Source organism: Chanos chanos, chromosome 9, assembly GCF_902362185.1.
Source record: "Chanos chanos chromosome 9, fChaCha1.1, whole genome shotgun sequence".
In the NCBI taxonomy this organism is placed as follows: Eukaryota; Metazoa; Chordata; class Actinopteri; order Gonorynchiformes; family Chanidae; genus Chanos; species Chanos chanos.
This window is the reverse complement of record NC_044503.1, coordinates 9,524,310-9,541,528: the sequence shown is the minus strand read 5'-3', so window position 1 is coordinate 9,541,528 and position 17,219 is coordinate 9,524,310. Positions and strand designations below refer to the sequence as shown.

Here is a 17,219-nt window from a genome sequence, read left to right as displayed (position 1 = left end):
CTGGGACAGGGCAACACTTTTAATTAACAGCTGTTCAATTAATCACGCTGAAATATTAATTACAGCCAGCAATGACCCAGTGTCTTTGTACACAGACACAGACACACACACACACAGACACACACACACACACACAACAGCTGCAGTGTTTGCTGATTTCTGACCCTCACGTTTTACATAAAAAAAAGGCACGTTCCCATAAACATGTCTAACATGTAACCAACTGAAAATATGATTTATAATTATTGTCATTATTTATTGCTCAGAAACACCATGTAGTCACATTATACTGTCCAACTAATGTTATATTACGCACCTAAAGTTGAAATATTTTGCTGTGTTTAGGTTTTGTGTGTTTAAACCTAAAGAGAGACACTTAAAATGAACCGCTGACTTTGAGACCTCAGATAAAGTTTCACCGTGAACTAGAATGTACATTGTATATTCAGCACATGGTATGTAGAAGAGGTTTTCACTTGAGAAGTTACAGCAAAGAGATTCATGAATATTTCATTTGAAAATGTGAAAACGTTTGCATAACGCGGAGTGCTTCTGACAGTAGCATGGTACCGGCGATGTAAAGGAGAAACGGATGAGCGGAATATGAGGCGTAAGCCTTGGAATAATGTGGGCAGACGGATTTCATGCTTGAAGTGCGAGATGGAGGACATTTTTTGTTTATTCGGAATATTAGAGTTGCTCTTTGAAGGGAAAAGTTTTTTTTTCTGTTCCTTCTTGAGGCGTGGTGTCATTTTTATGATCTCTTTCACTGAACAAGGCATTTTAATGTAGAGCGTATTGCGGATTCATAACAGTACACACACAGAGTTCACACATACACATGCACTCTCTCTCTCTATCTCTCTCTCTCTCACACACACACATACACACACGCACATGCACTCTCTCTATCTCACACACACACACACACACACACACACACACTGCCACCTGCTTTCACCGTATAGGGATTGTCTACAAAATTTCAAATCAATTTATTATGAGGTCATGTAAGGTCACTCAGAACTTTCCTATACTCTACTGTTAGGAGTGGTGAAAGTAGTGATTTAAAGCTAAGCTGTGCTGAATGGTGATTTTGTACTTTTGTGCTCTGTGTGTGTGTGTGTGTGTGTGTGTGTGTGTGTGTGTGCGCGTGTATGAGTGCAGGTGTGCGTGCTTGTGCGTCTGTGTATTCGTCCCTGTCCTGGTGGTGTTATTTTGTAGCCTCTGAAGGTGGAGACTGAGTGGGAGTGTTCACTCAGCATGTGACCAGACTGCACTGCTGCTAGTCTGCCTGCGTTGAGCCTCACTTATGCATGCACACACACACGCACACACACACACACACACATGCACACACCCACACACACACACACACACACACACACAAACACAGAGAGCCACTCCGCAACCACTGCTGGATTACTCTGCCCTAGTCTAAGTTGGACTTACTTGCCTGGTTGACAAGGAAGGAGAGGGAGTGTGAAGGAAGACCTCCGGATATCTTTTTGCTTGTGTGAGCGAGTTTGGGAATGTTTACAAAATATAAGTAGACTTGAATTAGGGAATTGGCTTGAATATGATGTCATGACATCTGTTTAATGTTTTTTTCTGCTTTCTTTCTTTAGAAGTTATTTTGAGCATTCTAGATTCTTTAAAGCTGTGTTTACTGTTGCCCTTTGAACACAGTGGTTGCCATCACTATGTTGGTAGTTACCAAGCCCATGTTGTGAGGAGATTTGTTCTGCTTAAAGGGAGAGAGAACAATAAGCAGAGAGAGAGAGGTAGTGTGTGTGTGTATGTGTGTATGTGTGTGTGTGTTTGTGTGTGTATGTATATGTGTGAGTGAGAGAGAGAGAGAGAGAAAGAGAGAGAGAGGGAGAGCAAGTAATGAAGGAAGATTTGGAGAGACTTTTTTTCTTTTGGTCTTTATTTAGCCTACTTGACCAGCATTGTTAACATCCGTTGAAAGAGCCAGTGGACGTCTGCTGCTGTGATACATTCCTACTGCACTAATTGACAGAAATTCAATCCAGTCATCGAGAGGCTCTCTGGCTTGATGCTTCTCCACTCAGCTCAGCTAAAGAGCAGGAAATGAGATGGTGAGATATATGTATATGCGGACTCTTCACACACACACAGAGTAATGAAGGCCTGTGTTCTGCTGAACTCAACTCTAACCACGTGACTGTGGTCAGCCTGTGTGTGTACATTTGGGTGGACGCGTCTCTGCAGTCTTGCACTTTTGGATATAGACCTGACCCATGTGGTTCTACAGGAAGAAGAAGCTCCCACGCAGGGCCTACGCCTACATGTGAGTGCCTACCCAGCGGCCGAAAGAGAGAGAGAGAGAGAGAGAGAGAGTGTGTGTGTGTGTGTGTGTGTGTGTGTGTGCGCGTGTGCTTGTGTGTGTCCACGTGTGTGTGATGCAGAGAAGCTGGAATAACAGGAGAGGAGAGATGAAAGGAACGGACAAGGTGCAGTGAATAGGGGTGTGGAGTTATGAAGTGTTTAACTGACCTCAGTAGACCCATTGAAGTCCTATGACGAATAATGGACCAGTTCATTGAAACTGTGGGCATTAGGTGAAAGATTGACTGCAGAGTTAACCAGCACACCTGAAGAAACTGTGAAGTGAGCAGAGTGGGTGCAGCGTGCTAGCTCTTCTCTCCCTCTCTCTCTCTCTCTCTGTCTCTCTCTCTCTGTCTCTCTCTTTCTGTGACTCATCCTCATGTGACTCATGTGCAGGAAAGCTGTCGCTACCCATGGTGCCTGGCTCAGCTCACATGACAGAGTGCTGCACATGGCCCTGTTTTTCCCTTTTCTCTCCTCCTCCACCCACCCTCTCTCTCTCTCCCTCCCTCCTCTAGCTCTCTTTTTCTCCTTCTTTATCCACCTTGTCCTCTCTCTCTCTCTCATCCTCCTCCTCCACATGCTCACCATCCCCTTCTCCTTCCGCCTCTGTGTGGACTTGATGCTCTCGTTCTCTCTCTCTCTCTCTTTCTCTCTCTCTCTGTGGCAGGCCAGATGGTAGTGGGCAGGACGGGCTGCATATGCGATTCTGAAAGGCTAATGATTTTTTAGTGTGTTGATATTGTGTTTACCCTCTGCTTGCCTTCACGGCCAGAACCAAGGATATGGTCTAGTCTTACCACCCAGTCACTGAAGCTTTCACTTGTTGATGAAACATTCTCTATCCCCCCTTTTTTCTTTCTTTCTTTCTTTCTTTCTTTCTTTCTTTCTTTCTTTCTTTCTTTCTTTCTTTCTTTCTTTCTTTCTTTCTTTCTTTCTTTCTTCCCTGTCTCTCTCTAACAGTGTGGAAGGGGATCCCCAATGTCCAGATACGAGTAGTTTCTCTGACAGCCAGTGCAGCCAGGCTCCTTACCTGGGTAACTCTGAACGCTACGAGAAGAGTGGTGTCCCTACTGGCCCCCAGGGGCCTCCAGTGGCTCCCACGAGTCCAGCGAGCCTGGCTTGGGCTCAGCGCACCCGACACCAGCCTGCCAGCCTGGCCCTGCGCAAGCAGGAGGAAGAGGAAAATAAACGGTGTAAAGCTCTATCAGATAGCTATGAGCTCTCTACAGACCTACAGGACAAGAAGGTACAATACACAGCCCTTTACTGTATGTGTGTGTGTGTGTGTATGTGTCCAGAATGGTTTTGCCTCATTCACAAGGCTAAACTACGCAGGATCTTAGTCAACAATTCTTCTCCATTGTCAGTTCTTAGAAAAAAAAAGCAATTCCTATTGGTTTTGCCTAACGTAACCTCTCCACTAGTCTGATGTCAATCTGTCTACGATGACTGAAGTGTTAGTGAGTGACTCATGCTTCTCTCTCTCATCAGGTGGAAATGCTGGAGAGGAAGTATGGCGGCTACTTCCTGAGCAGACGCGCGGCACGGACCATACAGACGGCCTTCCGCCGCTATCGCATGAACAAGAACTTTGAGCGCCTGCGCAGCTCAGCATCCGAGAGCCGTATGACACGCCGCATCATCCTGTCTAACATGCGGCTGCAGTACTCGTTTGATGAACGACAGCCGCAAGCGCCCCCCGGGCAGCAGCAGCGCTACCCTCACCCTGGGGCCCTGGGCATGGGGGACCAGGCGGGAACGGTAGAGCTGGAGGGCAGCTCCCCCTCGCACTGCCCCTCTGACCGCGAGGAGTACACACACACGGATGACTCTTTCTCCAAACAGGTGAGAGCTGCCCTGCCGCAGGAGATGAAAATGGTCACGTTGCGTGAGGGTTTTTGTGAGATAAATACCTGTGAGAGCACAGAGGAAGAACATTTGGTGAAATATTCGGAATGCTGCTTCATTCTAGAATGTTTGGAATGTTGCCACCATAAATCAACTTGGTGTTCTTATCTTTGCTCATGTGGTCCTTTCTTTAAATATGCCAAGAATTGGTATTAAGTACTAAATGTGCTTGCGTGTTTTGTCAGGTGAAGTCTCTGGCTGATTCCATGGACGACGCTTTGACATGCCAGTCAGGACGAGGTGACTCTCAAGAAGGCAGTGGAGATGGAGTGACCATGTCTGGGGTTGAGGGCGATGACTTTGGAGAGTGCGTTTGGAACAACAGCGGGAAATCCTTGTCGCGCAGGGGTTTGGGCGAACGGGAGCGAGGTGGTGGAGGAGGTGGATTGAGTATGCATGAGGACAGCACGGCCACCTCCTACAGTGACGTTACTCTTTATATGGACGATGGGATGCCCTCCTCTCCTCTCTCCATCGACCGAGCACCCAGCAGCACTGACACAGAGTACTGGGGCATGAGCAGTGGGGTAGGGGGGAGAGAGGACAGTCGAGACACGGAGGGAGGAGGGAGTAACAACAGCCGGCGTAGCACTCCGTGTACGGAGTGCCGGGACTACAGGTTGAGAGGAGCTCACCTCCCTGTGTTGACCATTGAGCCTCCCAGTGACAGCTCGGTGGACATGAGCGACCGCTCGGACCGTGGCTCCCTCAGTAGGCAGATGGTTTACGAGCAGGAACCCGGTGGAGGAGGAGGTTCACCTCAGGGAACTCTTAAACACAGCCCCAATGCCCGTTCCCCAAACTCCTGCTCCGCGCAGGGCCAGACCCGCGTCCCTACACGACCAATGCCCTCCCCCATTCCCACACACCTCCCTCATCACACCATCCTTCATCACCACCACCATCCACATCTGCACCACCCTCTTCATCACCATCATCACCCGTACCCGGACCCCACCTCTCCGTCTCCTTCTCAGCCTCCCCTAACACCCCTCTCCTCATCCTCCTCCACAACTCCCATGGGCCCAGGAGGACTGGAGCAACCATGCTGCTCGGATGGAGACAACGACTCGCTCAACTCCACCACCAACTCCAACGAAACCATCAACTGCAGCTCTGGCTCTTCGTCGAGGGACAGCCTGCGTGAACCGCTGCCCCCACTGGGCAAGCAGACCTACCAGAGAGAAAGTCGTCACAGCTGGGACTCACCGGCCTTCAACAACGACGTGGTGCAGAGGAGGCAGTATCGCATCGGCCTCAACCTGTTCAACAAGTGAGAACCATTGGGGAGGGATGGGAACCTTAATATGAGTTCATGTTGTATCACTGCCTCTTTTGATGTAATGAAATTAAGAGCTGTGAAAAATGGTAAGAATTAGGTTTTTTTTTTTTTGGAAAATCCATTTAGCTAATGCGTTCTATTTTTTTCTGCTTTTCCAAGTGCTTACACAGTTTTTTCGATTTTTTTTTTTATCATTTTTTAGAACTTTAGCTTTTAAGGTGATGATCATAATTCGATTGATTTATGCATTTTATAAATTGTGCTAAAGTGCTTTATAAAAAAGTATGACCTTAATAAAACAGAGATAAGTGTGTAAAAGTGGAAAAAATCTAATGGAATTGAAATTAAAAGCAGAAGTGAACTGAAAGGCAGAGGCAGGCGTGGATAAATGGATAGAATAGAGAATTCAAGTGAAACAAATCTGGCACCGGTTCTTTGTACGCTCTTCATCTGTTTCTCCGTCCTTAGGCAATTCACCATGACTCTCAGATGTATTACGTTTCATCCTGCTCTGTTTCTCTCTCTCTCTCTCTCTCTCTCTCTCTCTCTCTCTCTCTTCCCCCTCTCTCACTTACTCACTCGCTTTCTCTGTTTCTGTCTGTCTTTCCATAGGAAGCCAGAGAAGGGCATTCAGTATCTGATTGAGAGGGGCTTTGTGTCGGATACTCCAGTGGGCATCGCCCGTTTCATCCTCGAGAGGAAGGGCCTGAGCCGACAGATGATTGGAGAGTTCCTGGGCAACAGACAGAAGCAATTCAACAAGGATGTGCTAGAGTGAGTGAAACCCCGTCAAGACTAAAAGTCCTCCCAGACTTAATGCGCCTCTCACAAAGTGAACCTGAGAAAAGTTTATTTTCCATTTCCTGAACTGAGACGTATCTGTAGTTGTATCTGTTTTTGTGTGCTCCTAAAATTTGTTGAGTTAATGTTATGTTGAATTTCTGTTTTGATTTTCAAATTGGCTGAATGCAGATGATTATGTGTAACATAAGAATTATTTGTGTAAAATCTGACAAATCCATAAGTCCACGATGAAGGAAAGAGGATCATTGTGACTGTGCTTAGTTTGTCTGTCTGCTCCTCAGCTGTGTTTTGGATGAGATGGATTTCTCAGGGATGGACCTGGATGATGCTCTGAGAAAGTTCCAGGCCCAGATCAAAGTCCAGGGAGAAGCACAGAAGGTGGAGAGGCTCGTTGAAGCTTTTAGGTATCGCCGACTTTCAGATACTCCGATACTTCAGATACACCCGAAATGTTCACCACTGCACGAATGATGTGTGCGTTTTTCTCCCTCTCACTCTCTCTCTCTTTCTCAATCTGTCTATCTCTGGTACTCTTTCTCTTTCAGTCAGAGATACTGCGTCTGCAACCCAGGCCTGGTTCGGCAGTTCCAGAACCCTGACACCATCTTCATCCTGGCCTTCGCCATCATCCTCCTCAACACAGACATGTACAGCCCTAACGTCAAGGCAGAGAGGAAGATGAAGCTGGAGGACTTCATCAAAAACCTTCGAGGTAGCTCTGATTGGTCCATTCCATCTTTTCCTTCGGTTTCCTCTATCCTCTTACCATTCCTCTCCTTTTACAAAAGGGAGCATGAATATGTATAAGGATTTGATTTGAAATCCTGCTGGATTTCCCATCCAAGTCAATAAAATACAGGTTCTCTATAAAAGGGCTTGTGCAGCGAGATATCGCCTCTGACCTCAGCATACTTCAAAACGGATGCCTCCGTTCTTCACCACATCACGTGTTGTTTTATTCTTTCCACCCCACCCCCCCCCCTCCCCCTGCTTATTCTGGCAGGTGTAGACAACGGTCAGGACATCCCACGGGACATGTTGGTGGGGATCTATCAGCGCATTCAGAAATGGGAGCTGAGGACCAACGATGACCACGTGTCCCAAGTGCAGGCTGTGGAACGAGTCATAGTGGGCAAGAAACCCGTGAGTTCAACTCGTGGACTATTTGTGCTTGATGTCTTCTAATAAACGTGCTGATTACAAAAAGGAGCTTTTGATTACAGAATGTGAACATGGCCTTTTAGTAAATTAGTAACTGTCGTAGGAAAATGAGTGTTTTTATAGCAGTAATTAGAATCCCTCATTCTTTACAAAGTCTCTTTAGTAGTCATCAGTTATTGCCATAATTAATCTCCTTCTGTTGTCTGTGTGTGTGTGTGCGTGTGTGTGTGTGTGTGTCTGTAGGTCCTATCCCTCCCTCACCGTAGGCTGGTGTGCTGTTGCCAGCTCTATGAGGTTCCAGACCCTAACAGACCCCAGAGGAGTGGAGTTCATCAAAGAGAAGTCTTCCTCTTCAATGACCTGCTCGTAGTAAGAACCTGCCTCTCACTCAGATCAAACAGATCAGGCTGATATTTCATTTGACACCGGAAACCTCAATGCCTAGTCATTTTAAGATGCAGCCTATATGTAATGTATAACCAGCAGATTTATGCAAACACCTCTTCCCTCCGTCCAGGTAACAAAGATCTTCCAGAAAAAGAAGAATTCAGTGACGTACAGTTTCAGACAGTCCTTTCCTCTGGTAGAGATGCAGGTTCACATGTTCCAGAACTCCTGTAAGTATTTGTCTCTCCATCTGTCTGTCCATCTGTTTCTCCTTCTTTATTTATACACTCACTCCATTCCAGTTTGCTGCTCAACTGTGACATTTAGCCACTCTCCCCTCCCCCCTGGTATGTTTAACTGGTCATTTAACACAGTCAGATGATCGTGGAATATTTGATATTTTCTGCTTTTTTTCTTATTTTTTTCCCCCCTCAGAGAATTACGAGATGTTTGATTTAAATGAAAAAAGCAATTTTTTATACGGTGGGGAAGCACATTCATTTGTTCCTGATCCAGATTTACATGATAATGGAAACGATCCTTGTTTTGTTTGCATTTATGGACAGTGGACAACTCTTTCTCTCAAACGCACTTGCTCTCTCTCCGTCCCTCTCTTTTTCTCTTTCTGTTGCTCTTTGTCATTCTCTCAGATTATCCTCATGGCATCAGGCTGACGTCAGCAATTCCCGGAGGAGAGCGAAAGGTTCTGATCGTGTTCACGGCGCCTAGTCAGCAGGACCGCACGCGTTTCACCAACGACTTGAGAGAAAGCGTCGCAGAGGTGCAAGAGATGGAAAAATACAGGGTGGAGTGTAAGTGATAGACGACCCTAACACCATCTTAGCTCCCAATTTAAAGTGTGTAGTAGAGCCATGGATAGTGTACTGAACTACGTCCCATGTATACAAATAGCAAACCATCTTCTCTCTTCTTCTCTCTCTTTCTCTCTCTCTCTCTCTTTCTCTCACTCTCTCTGTCTTTCTCTCTCTCTCCCTCTCCCTCTTTCCCTCTTTCTGTAAGCAGCGGAGTTAGAGAAACAGAAAGGTGTGATGCGGCCAAGCCTCATCGGCGGTGAAGTGGGTGGCGGCATAAAGACTGAGGCAGTGAACGGCACTCTGGGAAGGCCCAGCCTGGATGACACGTACGCAGCAGGGGAAGGCCTGAAGCGAACAGCACTCAGTTCTTCCCTTAGAGATCTGTCTGAAACAGGTACTAATCACACATCCATTCCCTCGCCCTCAGAGGAAAGATTCTCCAAATGACTCAGTTTACTTAAAAAACCGATAACAAGCTTGACGTTTCTTCTATCAAGCTCTATGAGAGGTGGCGGGTTTTTCCATTTTGGCTTGAATACACTCACATATTAGAGGTCTTTAAACATGAGGATATGACTTAAATGGCTTAGAATACTGATCCCAAAGAGTGTTGATATTCCTATTGGACTCAGTTAAACGGTTGTGTCTCCATCTGCTGTGTAACAGCAGGACAGCTCTATCAGCGACTGAATCAGGCACTAAGTTGGCCGTGACGAATATCTAGCACGTGTGTGCTTTGAAATCGGATTCATCACTATTCAGTGAAAGGATTCATCATAGTTCAGTGAAGGAGACTATTTTATGGATGTTTTATGTGGCTAAAAAGATCAGGCTGAGTAGAAACACCTTTATGCTGACATTATATGCTGTTTGCGTTAGACTGCCGCCTCTTGGTTCAGTACTGCCCTGCTGAGTGGTGAGCTCCACAAAACATGAAGCTTTTCTGATTGGCTAGGTTTTTTTTTTTTTGTGCCTTTTTTTGTTGCTTGTCTAACCCCTATATAAATACGACTCTCAACATATCCGCATATTTTGAGATTGGTTTAACATAAATTGACACTGAAATAAGGATTCGTGATTACTTAAAAATTCTCATGCCTTCCACAAAATGCATAAATGAGTCAGGTTTGACTTTAGTCCAGATAATTAGGCATGCCAGTTAAGGACAATTTGTACAACTGTGTACGATTTGCGATTGTGTGACATAAAACCGTCTCGGCGAACCTTGACCTTGCTGTGCTTGGTTGGGTGCAGGGAAACGGGGTCGCAGAAACAGTGTCGGCTCATTGGATAGTACCATTGAAGTAAGTCTGGGGGTTGCAAACAGCCTACTCTTGTGACTCCCCCCCCCCCCCCCCATAACCAAGACCAAATGGAATGACATCGTGTGTCCTTACCCACAGTTCCCCAGCATGACCCCACAACGTGTGTGTATATTTGTGTGTGCACTAAAATGACGATGCATGAGTTTTTTTTTTTTTTTTTTTTAATATATGTCGTATGATCAAGTTTCCCCTTTGCTAATTAACCAAAGATTGTCCTCTGTGTGCTGTCGTACATTTGTTGCATGCAGAATGTGCTTCAGTGATAATTCTGTATTCATAAACCGATGATGTCGATGCTGCATGTTGCACTGGTTGGTTCTGTGCTGCTATCAGTGTATTAATATTTTCAGTTTAAGAAAATGTAGTCATCAGTGCGGTTTAAAGCACTGCTTTAAAAAATATTTGTAAGATGAAATTGTTGGGATGTCTTGTTTGGTTGTTCATTGAAAAAAGACAACTCATTCTGCCTTGGGGCAAGTATAGGCTCCTGTCATGTTGTCTGTGTAACCAAACTTAGATCAAGTTGACGTCTATCTTGAACTATTTCTGGCATCTAAAATATTCTCTCCAGTTATCCACAAAATGATGCTCTCCAATTTTTTTTAAGTTGTTTAGACTTCTCTTGAGAGATCACACTAGGTTTCATTTCAAAGCAGCGCTTCAATTTTTTTTTTATCTTAAACCAGATGTGCATGTATGTGAGTGTTCAGTGGCCTGCCTGCTTCTCTTATTATTTGCAGAACTTCTTTGTGACCTTTGACCTCTGTCGTACGTGTGTTGTAGGGTTCCATCATTAACAGTCCACGGCCGCACCAGCGCGTGCCCACCGCCGTCTCGGGCTGTTACGGCCTGGAAGACTACCGGCCTCACCGCCCCATCCTGAGCCCCGGAGTAGGGGTGGGGGGTGGGCCGGGGCAACAACACAACGCTGCTGGGACTGGAGGTGGGGGGATGGGGGGACTCCCCGGCAGCGCAGATCGAGGTGGGGGACAGGGGAGCGGATCTGGAGGGAGCAGTTCCAGCTCCTTCCTGGGTTCCCTGTTTGGCAGCAAGCGCGCCAAACCCCCTGGACCTCTCATCCCCCCAGGGCCACATTACCCTGCCCCCGTCCCCCCGCCCACCACAGGAGGGCCGCCGCCTCCCTCCCCCTCCGCCCTCAGCCAATCAGATCCAGGAGGACCTTCCAAGATCCAGGCCCTGCACGCACAGTATTGCCACAACAACGTTGGCCAGCCTCCACCTCCGTACCACCACCACCACCGCTACAACATCCAAACCGTGCCCCTGCCCAACCAGGCTTCCGTGGGCTCCCAGCCCGTTACCCATCATACGCTACAGCGCGGTTCTCTGCCCCGTCGCGGCCCGCCACCTCCCTGTCACGCCCCGCTGCAGGGCCAGCTATCTCACCATGGCGCCCAAGGTCGCTATGGCAACATGGGCATGGGGTGCACCCCGCCGCCTCTCTCTCCGCATTCCCCGCACTCCCCGGTGGCTCCGTTCAGTTTCTACCACGTCCATCCCACGCTCCCCGCCCGCGGTCCCGGTCCTACAGGCAAGCTACCGCTGACTCTGTCTCACTCTCAGCCCCACCCGCACGCCCACTCCCACGTTCACACTCATACCCACAGCCATCCAGGCCACGTCCACAGCCCCCACCCGCTCATGCACTCCACCCATCAGCCTCATTTCATCTTTGCTCCGCCCCCTCAGGCACCTTCCAGCATTACGGCGCGCCACGTGCCCCAGGCCGCCCAGTACCTGCCCCAGTACCCACCTCTGTCCTCCATCCCACCTCCCCCATCCCACTCTCCTTTACCCCCCCCTTCGTCCCCCCATACCCCACTTTCACCTCTCTCCCCACACCCCCCCCAGCACCCCGGACCCCCGGGGGCACAGTCGGCAGGCCAGGGGGCAGGGGCAGGGGGAGGCAGTTCAAGCAGCAGCGGCACGATGGGCAGCTCCAAATCCAAGCCTATCAACCGCATCAGCACGGTGGTTTGAGGGCGGCCCGAGGGCCCCGGCCGGTCCTGAGAGCCCAGAGCAAGGGGAGGAGAGGCGGCCGAACGTCCCGGCAGCGAAGCCGCAGCCCCGGCCAAAGGAAACACAGCCTCCTCAGGCTCTGCTACTTCCACATCCGCTTTCCACACGTCTAGAGCGTCCATCTGACACTTCAATCATAGACCAGGTACACGTGGCCAAGAGCATGTACACGGTCGCATTAGGGCTTGTGTCTGGGCTCATAGTGAGTGGTGCTGGATGCTGTCACTCCTCGTGTCAACAGCACTCTAACTGGCAGTGACCTGATGTATTTTTATTGAATTGAAGCTGAAGTAAGTGGCAGTAACAGGCTGTCTGGAGGCCAACGCTAATAGTCTTTATGATGCGCTGACACAGCGTCAGTGTTTGTCAGAGTTCAGTGGCTGCTACAAGATGAGTATTCTTTGCCAAAGGTGGAGGTTAACACAGCGGGATGCCAAACTAGAAGAGACACGGACTTAAGATTTTAGCTTGCAACCTCTGCCGCACAACTGAGCAATGGAACAAACATCTGCAGTGATTTTGACCCTCCAGTTGTCAGTAAGCTGGGCTGAAGACAAGACTAACGCTGGGCTGACAGTCAAAACTGGACTTTAAGAAGAGAAAAGCAAGGAGCATGACGTTTGAAACTTGGACTACAACATTTAGCATTTTTGGGCATTTTTTCCCTTCTTTTTTTTTTTTTTTTTTTTTTGAATTTTGCGTTTTGGTTTTGTTTCGGTCTGAGGACAATCTTTTCATGACTAGACGGAAGAAATGATGGACTGCTGACAGATGAAACTAGCAAATTTATCTATAGATATATTCATCCAAGCGCTGAGAACTTTAACCGAATATATGTAGTAATTGTGAAAGGGAACACAACACCAACAGGGCTATGCGTTTTGAGGCAACCCCTTGTCTTTTCTATATGACGATGCCAGTTATTGTTTCTTTAGACAAAGGTATGTTAAGGGGACTCAAGAGGTGAATTTCCATTACAATATAAGAAACCACACACAGTACATACACCAACCTTGATTTCCCAGCCTCTGTAATATTTTTAAGGAGGGGGGAGTAACCAGTTAGGACTGTCCCAAGTCATTCTCTTTTTTATCTGCAATAAAACAGCCATACTGCTGGATGAATTTCTTATTAAATGGGTTTCAGTGTAGATTTTAATTCTATTCTCTGTTTGTTTTTGTTTTTGTTTTGGATTACATGCATTTCATAACAGGAAAAAAAAATCTTGTTTTGGGTTCTTGGTTTATAATTTGTTATTCGTTGAATACAATGATTTATCCGTGTGTGTTTTTTTTTCTTTCTCTCTGATATTGAAGTAGTAATGAAATAACTCACCCACTACTAACTAAAATTAGTTGTAAAGTGACGTTGGTTCCCCTAAGAGTTTCATATTGAAAAACCTCTGATTATGGGTTTAATAATGTTCTACTTTCACTGAGATATTGTACTGAGACATTGATTTATTTTCGACTCTGCCTATCACAGCAGTAAATTACATTTTGACAACTTGTTACATAGCCTTAGTGCCTAATGTAAAGTTGTAGAGCCAGTTCAGATAAATTTATGCTTGCTGTCATGAACAGTGATATTGTAGTGTGTGACACAGAGGATATACACTCAAGAAAAATTGAATTTGAAATGAAGCACTGGACTGTATGAATAATCACTTGTTTTGTGCAGTTTAAAACAGAAGGGGAACTGCATTCTGATTACTACAAATTCCTAGTGGACATTCTCTCAGACATTGATTGTAAAAGAGAGTGTCATGCATTGTGTAGTTGAGGTATTTTATTTTTTTCCTTTTTTTCATTGCTTCTACGATGTCAGCTATTACTAATATTACTGTTGATATTATTGGTGATATTATTGGTGTAATTATTACTAATACCAGTGATTACTGTTCAGCAAAATTCTATACTGGTCATTCGTTTTCCAGTAATTTCTATTTTTTAAACTAACATGGTATGATATCATATGTGAAGAAACTATTTCGGTTACTAATTGGAGTAAATGTTTTGTAGTAAGCTTGTGCATAATATATATTTCACAATAAGCTTTTAATCTTTGCCAGAAGCCATAACACATTGACTTGAGTAACTCACTCTTAGAGATTGTGTGCCTGCAGTGGGTGACAGGACTGACACTGCTCAAAATGGGCACCTGTTGGTTCCTCTGTATAAAAATGTGCTGAAAAATCGTGCATGCATTTCTGCACCACCGAGTGCTTTTGCCGGAGCTTAAGTGTTACATAGAGATGTTGCTTTTTTTTTTCTTTTTTTTTTGGCTAAAACTCTGTGGTGTGACAGTGAAGATTTGGGTCCTACCAGCAGCGCTGCTGACCCAAACTTGTCTGAGACCTCATCAGCTCTGTAGCCCTCTGCATTAGCCCATTTTTCTATCACCATCTTTCAAACCCATCACTTATGTTCCAGAACTAATTAACACAACCAGAGATTGGACAGGGTATTTGTTTTGCACCTAAAGAAAGACTGTGTAACTGGTTGTGCACACGCACAGCAACGTGTTTGTAAGACTGACCCATGATGCACACATTTAAGAAAATGAATATCACATTTATCACATTTTTAACAGGTTCTTCTTCCCCCCTTTTTTGTAACATTCCAAGTATCACTGAACAAGCCATGCCGAGAAGGCCATCGGAGTTTAACTGTGGAGATTAAGTCGTGATTATGGATGGAGCCGTGTTCCTCCGTTGTTATGTCATGGAGTTTGTTCTTGGTTGGCTAATTCTTCATTTGGAAGTAGGCCATGCGTTCTGCTTTATAGTTTAGACTATGTAAAACATTCCTTATTGACTCTGTGGTCTCACATCATCTCTGTATCTTAAAACGTCAAACAGACATATTGTCTCAGACTCTCTAAACTCGACTCTTGTGCTTGTAATAAATGTTTCAGGGGCTTGAGGATGCAAGGTGTACTAACTGTACTTGATGAAGAGTTGAAGAGAGAGAGAGAGAGAGAGAGATTGGGGCATGGAAAAAAAGTAGTTCCGGTAGCTTTGACAGGTAGGGTGTTATTTCTTATCTGAAAGGCCAGCATCTAGCCCCTGTTGCTTTGTATTGCATGTGAAAACTGCACTCAATGAATGATGCTGTATAAACCTGAATGTACATACTTGCTTCTAGAAAGACATCTACTCTGGAATGGACTGTACTTTGTCTCTATGGGTAACTGATATGGGTCGGGCACAGGTACTATTGTTTACATTTGAGGAACTTGGGGGTCAGGAAGAGGAAATTGTAACTGTAAAATTGTATCATTAAGTGTGTGTCAGAGCTGTTAGTATTTAACGAGACAAAAATGTATGGAATTTTATTTGTATATATGTATGAGGTTTCAATGAAAAATTATTCAGAGAAAGTATATGTATCTATTTATTGCTCTTATACAATAAAAATGTTCTTGCTGTTGGAAAATGTGTTTTAGTCTAATCCTGAATAACTCACCATAACAGCGCAAAACTAAAAAGTAGCTGCTTATTGATAATTGGTCGTTGTTCAGAATGTAGCTGTGCAACTGTTAATAATAACTTTTGAACACTTTAAAGATAAAATGTGGACTTGAAATATTGAATCAGAAGTGTTGATTTATGTAATGTTACATATATCTGATGAACTACTTCTCCACTTCTTAATCCTAATAGGCAAGAAAGGCAGTGACAGCTTTATTTACAGCGAGAATACAAAATTGGTTTAATTTTTCTAAAACATGTAGGTAATACACGTCCATCAGCACCACACTGAAAGAACTAGTAAAGAAGTAATGCACAATACATGTCTATTAAGTGGCATCATTGATACCAATAGTTTGTAATACACCATGGAAAGCTAAACACATCAAGAAAAATCACAGAAAGATATATAACCAATGACAGCAAAGGCCCTCTGCTTGCTTACAGAATATGCTCATTTAGTTGTGGAAATACGGTAATAAAATTTATAGAATTTTTTTTTTTTTTTTTATCCCTGGTTATATGTACATTTCCAATTCTCAAAACCATGCAAATCTGTCAATTTGAATGACTGCCTTACCATGGGCATAATATGGTAAGACTGTCAGGCTCTCTGTAAGTCTGGGGATAAGTTCTTTAAAAGTTGCCCTTTCCTTCCACGACACAACTGAAAATTGTGCTTCATTCATAATTAGAGTTTCTTCGATTAGGGTTATGAATTGTGCTCTGTTGCGTCGAGCTGTCTTGTAACGTCACGACTGTCATATGTCTCGTAGTACTACTTACCGTGCATCTCTTTTGGGCAAGGCTGTCCTCACGGTAGTTGTACGCTATAATGCCACACGATTCTCTTTATTCACGGTAATCTGCATAAATCTCTCCCACCCTCCTCGGTCATTATGCTAAATAGCTAAATTGCTTCTCATCCTTACAACACACCATACATGTCCCAGAGGGAATTTTGTGCTCAAGCTTTTCTGCTGGTGACATTTCGTATTTTGGCACTGGCATTTTGATGTTTGTTTTTCTCCCTCAGCCCCTCCCAGTGCTCTACAAGAAAAACAAGAGTTTGAATTGCTACAGTTAAACATCAAATACTGCGCTGATTTCGAACTGTGCCTTGTTACATTGCTTTGTTTGTTGTTTATTTGTACATAGCAGTACGAATAAGCATGTTGAACTGAAATGAATGATAATCAATCTAGTGTGAACATCATCTAACATGCATCATACACTTAGCACTACACATCTTGTCCTTTAGGTCATCTCCTCATTATGCAACTGACATCAGATGCTTCTGGTTAAATCGCACAAATTAGCAATATCTTCCTTTTTCAACATTCTTTTCCAGCAGTGTATTGGAAAAATAGTGTTAGGATATTCTGATGTGATTGTATTAGCACTACCTTGTACTGCATGATGAATTACACACCATCTATTGTAAAAAGAGAATAATTACTCTGGCATTGTACCACCACAAAATGCATAAAATGGCCACCCACCAGCAAGAGACCAAATCAGCATTGGCTTTTTCAGTGGAATTATAGACTTATCCAAGGCTAAAAATGTGCTCATTGTTGATTGAATGGTTGAGTGCCATAATGGTTCAGAAAGAGGATTATTGAGTCTAATTTTCCTCTCTCCATCTATCTCCCTCATCCACTCATCTT

The 17,219-nt window shown here is 45.0% G+C and overlaps 1 protein-coding gene across 1 annotated transcript in view; it reads left to right on the top strand.

Moving 5' to 3' along the window:
• The window catches only part of LOC115820388 (IQ motif and SEC7 domain-containing protein 2-like), a 46,802-nt gene extending 34,764 nt beyond the window's left edge, over positions 1 to 12,038 (top strand). Inside the window, exons 3-15 of the mRNA XM_030783954.1 lie at positions 3,316 to 3,601; positions 3,847 to 4,200; positions 4,449 to 5,536; positions 6,158 to 6,319; positions 6,631 to 6,753; positions 6,895 to 7,061; positions 7,353 to 7,492; positions 7,754 to 7,879; positions 8,028 to 8,127; positions 8,548 to 8,709; positions 8,921 to 9,106; positions 9,967 to 10,016; positions 10,821 to 12,038. Coding sequence (XP_030639814.1) covers positions 3,316 to 3,601; positions 3,847 to 4,200; positions 4,449 to 5,536; positions 6,158 to 6,319; positions 6,631 to 6,753; positions 6,895 to 7,061; positions 7,353 to 7,492; positions 7,754 to 7,879; positions 8,028 to 8,127; positions 8,548 to 8,709; positions 8,921 to 9,106; positions 9,967 to 10,016; positions 10,821 to 12,038 — 4,162 coding nt within the window. The remainder of the gene's footprint in view (positions 1 to 3,315; positions 3,602 to 3,846; positions 4,201 to 4,448; positions 5,537 to 6,157; positions 6,320 to 6,630; positions 6,754 to 6,894; positions 7,062 to 7,352; positions 7,493 to 7,753; positions 7,880 to 8,027; positions 8,128 to 8,547; positions 8,710 to 8,920; positions 9,107 to 9,966; positions 10,017 to 10,820) is intronic.
• The last annotated feature ends 5,181 nt before the right edge of the window (positions 12,039 to 17,219 follow it).